We start from the raw sequence: 6,135 nt of genomic DNA on the forward strand, positions 1-6,135 counted from the left end.
TGGTTGACTTTCAATTTTACTCAAGTCATTATCTATTAAGGTATCTTTACTTTTATTCAAGTGTGACAATTGGGTACTTTTTCCACCTACCAACAAATTGAAACACTCCTCGATCACATATTGGTCTTACCGAAACGATCATCTCCCGCTTTCATTCTCTTGTGTTAGCAGAATGCCATCCATTCCTCAGTTCAATGAAAATTGCACTGTAGCCTTTCACTGTAGAATATGGATAAAGTTATATTGAATACCATTAATTGCAGGTAGACTCTCTCTGCAGGTTTTCAGATAAACGCACTCAATTCAAGATATAGAACTTTCAAAATACAGAAAATGACATTTTAAATCCATAAGGTTAATTAAAGTATCAACTGTCATTTTATTACAGTTTATTGGCATATATTTGCATCAAACAGAGAACATACATAACTATTACTTATAGTAAACTGAATGCATAATTTTGTGATGCAATTCAAACAACCTTGATTTTTCACATATTCATTCATTCAGGCAGATTCAGTGCATTCAGAAAGAATTCAGACACATTGACTTGTTCCACATTGTGTTACGTTACAGCCTTATTATAAAATGGATTCAATAGTTTCCCCCCCTCACTAATCTACACACAATAACCCATAAAGATAAAGGAGCAACAGGTTTTTAGACATTTTTGCAAAATGTATATATAAAAAAAATGAAATATCACATTTTCTAAGTATTCAGACCCTTTCCTTTGTTAAAGCACCTTTGGCAGCAATTACAGCCTTGAGTCTTCTTGGGTATGATGGTACAAGCTTGGCACACCTGTATTTGGGGAGTTTCTCCCATTCATCTCCGCAGATCCTCAAGCTCTGTCAGGTTAGATGGGGAGCATCGCTGCACAGCTATTTTCAGGTCTCTCTAGAGATGTTCGATCAGGATCAAGTCCGGGCTCTGGCTGGGCCACTCAAGGACATTGAGACTTGTCCCAAAGCCACTCCTGTATTGTCCTGTTGGAAGGTGAACCTTCGCCCCAGTCTGAGGTCCTGAGCGCTCCGGAGCAGGTACTCATTAAGGATCTCTGTACTTTGCCCCATTCATCATTCCCTTGATCCTGACCAGTCTCCCAGTCCCCGCCGTTGAAAAGCATCCCCACAGCATGATGCTGCCACCACCATGCTTCATCAAAGGGATGGTGCCAGGTTTCCTCCAGACGTGATGCTTGGCATTCAAGTCAAAGAGTTCAATCTTGGTTTCATCAGACCAGAGAATCTTGTTTCTCATGGTTTGAGAGTCTTTAGAAGCCTTTTGGCAAGCTTCTAGCGGGCTGTCATGTGCCTTTTATTGAGGAGTGGCTTCTGTCTGGCCATTCTACCATAAATGCCTGATTGGTGGAGAGCTGCAGAGATGGTTGTCCTTCTGGAAGGTTCTCCCATCTCCGCAGAAGAACTCTGGAGCTCTTTCAGAGTGACCATTGGGTTCTTGGTAACCTACCTCACCAAGTCCCTTCTCCCCAAATTGCTCTAGGAAGAGTCTTGGTGGTTCGAAACTTCTTCCATTTAGGAATGATGGTGGTTAATGTGTTCTTGGGGCCCTTCAATTCTGCAGAAATGTTTTGGTACCCTTCCCCAGATCTGTGCCTCGACACAATACTGTTTCGGAGCTCTACGGACAATTCCTTCGACCTCAAGGCTTGGTTTATGCTCTGACATGCACTGTCAACTGTGGGACCTTATATAGACAGGTGTGTGCCTTTCCAAATCATATCCAATCAATTGAATTTCCACAGGTGAACTCCAATCAAGTTGTAGTAACATCTCATGGATGACCAATGGAAACAAGATGCCCCTGAGCGCAATTTCGAGTCTCATAGTAAAGGGTCTGAATACTTATGTCAATCATTTGTAATACAACTAAAAACCTGTTTTGCGTTGTCATTATTGGGTATTGTGTGTAGATCGATGAGGATTTGTATGTATTTAATCAATTTTAGAATAAGGCTGTAACGTAACAAAATGTGTAAAAAGTCTAGGAGTCTGAACACTTTCCGAATGCACAGTAAGCTAGGAAGAAAGGAGTTTGGCTGATTTCTCATCGGACAGCTCATCTGGCAAAAAATACGTTTGAGAATCTGTCAGTGAAAACAGTGTACTGATGCCTCTTGGTAGTTTACAGTTCTGTAAAACCATTGGTAAGTTCAATAAGGTGCCTCATAATCAATCATGAGAAATACATTGACACAGTACTACAATACACAGTTTGTTAGCTTACGTAAACATCTAAATCATAGTTCAAATATGATGACACTACTTTACATACTCTTTTTGGTTCAAATTAAAAATAAATGTTTCCTGATACTGACATGATTCTCATGTTTTTACCTACCGTATGTATACCTTGCTTATTACAGCTATGCACAATCAAATCCTATAGTTTAGGAGGAGGACAGTGATATGTAGAGGTTATGCTTCAGGTAGCAATGAAAAAATCTAGTGCCAAAAAATGTCTGATTCATTCTAAGCATAACCGAAATGTTGATACAACTCATTCCTCTGACGAGAGAGCCAGTCTTTCCAACTTGGCGTCGAAACGTTTTCGGCTAGAGTCCAGAATGTTGATGCCGTTCTTTTCAAAGTCATACCGAAGTTTATGCAGCTCCTCTAGTCGCCCTGTGATGTTCTGTGTGCTGTACTCCAGGACTTTAGGTTTCTCCAGTATCTGCCTCATAGTGATCCCTCCCTTTAATAGACAGTCCAGTTTTGAACTCAGCGTATCCGACCCGATGAACAGCACAGTGGGGTAGCAGACGATCAGTTTCTTGACGTCGACTTTCCGACAGCCGAGAGACGCCAGCTTCTCCTGAAGCATCTTGAGGTTTCTCTTCAGGTACTCGTTAGAGAGGTCCAGGATTTCTGCCCCAGCACCCTGCAACAGAGCCAGCAGCTCCGGATCACTCATCTTGAAAGTCGCCTTGAGGAAGTCAATGTTTGCCTTCACCCTCTTGGTGCTGCGGATGAGGATATAGAGGTTTCGGGAAATCACTACCTTGGCGAACTGCCCCGGGTCCTCTCCACCCAACTCGGCGCACACATCTTCCAGGAACTCCACCATCTGACGGTTGAGCTCGACACTGTTGGAGAAGGTCCGTGGCGCTGTGGTCAGCAGGCGGTGGAGGTCCTTGGCGTTGAGGCCCAGCGAGCCCAGGAACACGATGTTCTTCTCCAGGTTGTCGTTGTCGCTCGAACGGAAGAAGGACTCGGGCGAGCGGTCCAGAATGCTGACGATTTCGCTGTCGCTCTTGAAGACACCCCGCCACATCGCCCAGCGTTGCTCCAAGTGCTCACCCGAGCGAGTGATGGCTCGTGGGTACCGGGAGATGATGCCGGCCACCACTTTGCGGCTGGCGCCTTTGCCATGGAGAAAGTGAGCCAGACCTTGCTCATTGGTGATGATCTTGCGAAGCACTCCCGGTTGGCGCTGGCGCACCATCTTCACGTCCACCCCCATGAAGGTCAAGCTCTCCAGCAAGGACTCATTCTCAGGCCCCACTGAAGGCTTTGAGTCGCTGACAGTTGCAGTGACGGTGCAAAGCCCCCTGGGAAGACCAACAGATGTCAGCTGGGTGGGAGATGAGACAAAGCGGCTAAAAGCTGGTACAAGGGTTCTGTGAAGGCCTAGCAGACCCTGGACTCCTGGCATTAATGTCATATTCAACACTGTTGAAACATGACATCAGACCTAGAAGAAAAAAATACAAGAAAATATTATCAATAAATTCTACCTCAAGTGAAATTATAGTAGACATTTAAAGTCTACTGAACTCATTAATGATACTGATCAAAGTCAAGCTACTTTGTGCATTCTCTAAGCAGGAGGAGATATTATAAAAAGTTTTCTCCAAACAGCTGTGCAGAGAATACAGTCATTTTATAGGCCCTCAGTTTGTGCACCATTCAGCAGCACTGCAGTAGCTTCTAGCTATAATTAATACCAGTCCCACATATACAAGCTATCAGTGTTAACAATCTATTGTAAGTGTTTCATGGAGATAAGTAGCTAGTTATAACAGCCTATCTAGCTAAATGTAAGCAACCATTTAGCCTGCATGCTAGCTGACGTTGCTGGGAATTAGCTTGCAAAAAACGGAGCTAAATACAATTATATTTCAACTTACTCGGTCGATTGTCTATAAGCTTGATCCATATGCATTGGAGGAGACAAACATCTAATGGAACTTCATTACCAAACGTAGGCAGAGAGGAGGTAAATCTACAACAGACCCACGTTTGGAACGTTTTATAGAACATAAATTAAACAGATTATTTTTCTCAATTTCCCCCTGAATAAGGACCAAACCTACGGACAATCGGCAATGTTTAAATTTAATGTTCCTTAACTTCCGGCAGACTATCCGGATTTTTGTAAACTAATTCCAACGATAGTAGTGTGTAAATAATAGCGCTGCTAAAAGCAGTTACTTACTTACGTTAGTCATTAGCTACTGTAAATTATGCACTACCGATCCTTAAGAAGTTACCGGACATATTTGGTCTACTCTCCCATTGACAGTGCACGCTTTGTGCCACATTGAACATGCTTTTTAAATACATGAATTTGCTTGTGTACTATTACAGTAACTAACATTAGCTAGCTACCTAAACAAATCCTTATTGAAAGTTAGGTATTTGTCTTAATAACTGCTCACCCTTCTTTTGTTTGGTTTCTCCTCTACCACACACGGCATACCGTTTCCCAATGACCAACAAACGAGGAACAAGCAGATAGTTTGTTTACATTCATTTCCGGTAAAGCCTTTAGCGCACTCTTGCTGTGGGGGTGGACGTGCAGTTTGTAATGCCATGCAATATATAGCAATACGCTAGAGGGCGCCAGAAGTCCTTGGATGGCGCCATTCAATTTCTGCAAGAGGTGTATCGGAATAAACATAATATTTGTTATTCCTGCCTCCTGTAATTCTGCATTTGCTATCATATTTATATAATTGGCTTTCTTTACCATATGACAGAGTTATATGGGCATAACGTTATGTATGTTGTATGTTTACAGGCCCAGTGTAGTCAAAATTGTTATACGTTAACTGACTTACCTAGTTAAATAAGGTTAAATAAAGGTTAAATAAAATAAAATAAAATGAACAAAAATATAAACAACATGTAAAGTGTTGGTCCCATGTTTCATGAGCTGAAATAAAAATCCCAGAAATGTTCCATATGCACAAATAGCTTATATCTCTCAAAGTTTGTGCACAAATTTGTTTACATCCCTGTTAGCGAGAATTTATAATTTTCCAAGAGAATCCATCTACCTGACAAGAGTGACATATAAAAAAGCTGATTAAACAGCATAATCATTACATTATACAGGTGCACCTTGTGCTGGGGACAATAAAAGGCCACTTTAAAATGTGCAGTTTTGTCACACGACACAATGCCATAGATGTCTCCATTTTTGAGGGTGTGTGCAATTGGCATGCTGACTGCAGGAATGTCCACCAAAGCTGCTGCCAGAGAATTTAAATTAACATTATCTTCCGTAAACTGCCTCCAACGTCATTTTACAGAATTTGGCAGTACGCCCAACCCGGCTTCACAACCGCAGACCCCGTGTAACCACACCAGCCCAGGACCTGCACATTCGGCTTCTTCACCTGTGGAGTTGTCTGAGTGGGGTGGAGGTGTTGCTGAAGAGTATTTATGTCTGTAATAAAGCCCTTTTGTGGGGAAAAACTCATTCTGATTGGCTGGGCCTGGCTCCCCAGTGGGTGGTTCTGGCTGCCAAGTGGGTGGGCCTATGCCATCCCAGGCCCACCCATGGCTGCACGACATAACCTGAAAGGCCGCTCAGCAAGGAAGAAGCCACTGCTCCAAAACCGCCATAAAAAAGCCAGACTACAGTTTGCAACTGCACATGGGGACAATGGTCGTACTTCTGGAGAAATGTCCTCTGGTCTGATGAAACAAAAACAGAGCTGTTTGGCCATAATGACCATCGTTAACTTTGTAGGAAAAAGGGGGATGCTTGCAAGCCGAAGAACGCCATCCCAACCGTGAAGCACAGGGATGGCAGCATCATGTTGTGGGGGTGCTTTGCTGCAGGAATGTCTGGTGCACTTCACAAAATAGATGGCATCATGAG

General features: G+C 42.9%; 1 protein-coding gene across 1 annotated transcript; it reads right to left on the minus strand.

The window, feature by feature from the left end:
• Positions 1–356: 356 nt before the first annotated feature.
• mterf1 (mitochondrial transcription termination factor 1) lies at positions 357–4,838 on the minus strand. Its single transcript, XM_021572163.3, has 2 exons — positions 4,685–4,838; positions 357–3,717 (listed from the first exon to the last, which is right to left on the minus strand). Exon 2 carries the CDS (start codon positions 3,685–3,687, stop codon positions 2,524–2,526), a length of 1,164 nt encoding a protein of 387 aa, XP_021427838.1. The 5' UTR covers positions 3,688–3,717; positions 4,685–4,838; the 3' UTR covers positions 357–2,523.
• Positions 4,839–6,135: the final 1,297 nt, after the last annotated feature.

The sequence above is a fragment of the Oncorhynchus mykiss genome, chromosome 18, assembly GCF_057628025.1.
Source record: "Oncorhynchus mykiss isolate SJ-2025 chromosome 18, ASM5762802v1, whole genome shotgun sequence".
In the NCBI taxonomy this organism is placed as follows: Eukaryota; Metazoa; Chordata; class Actinopteri; order Salmoniformes; family Salmonidae; genus Oncorhynchus; species Oncorhynchus mykiss.

Coding starts and splice junctions, on each gene's coding strand:
- mterf1 (XM_021572163.3), bottom strand. CDS start 3,687: ATGACATTAATGCCAGGAGTCCAGGGTCTGCTAGGCCTTCACAGAACC.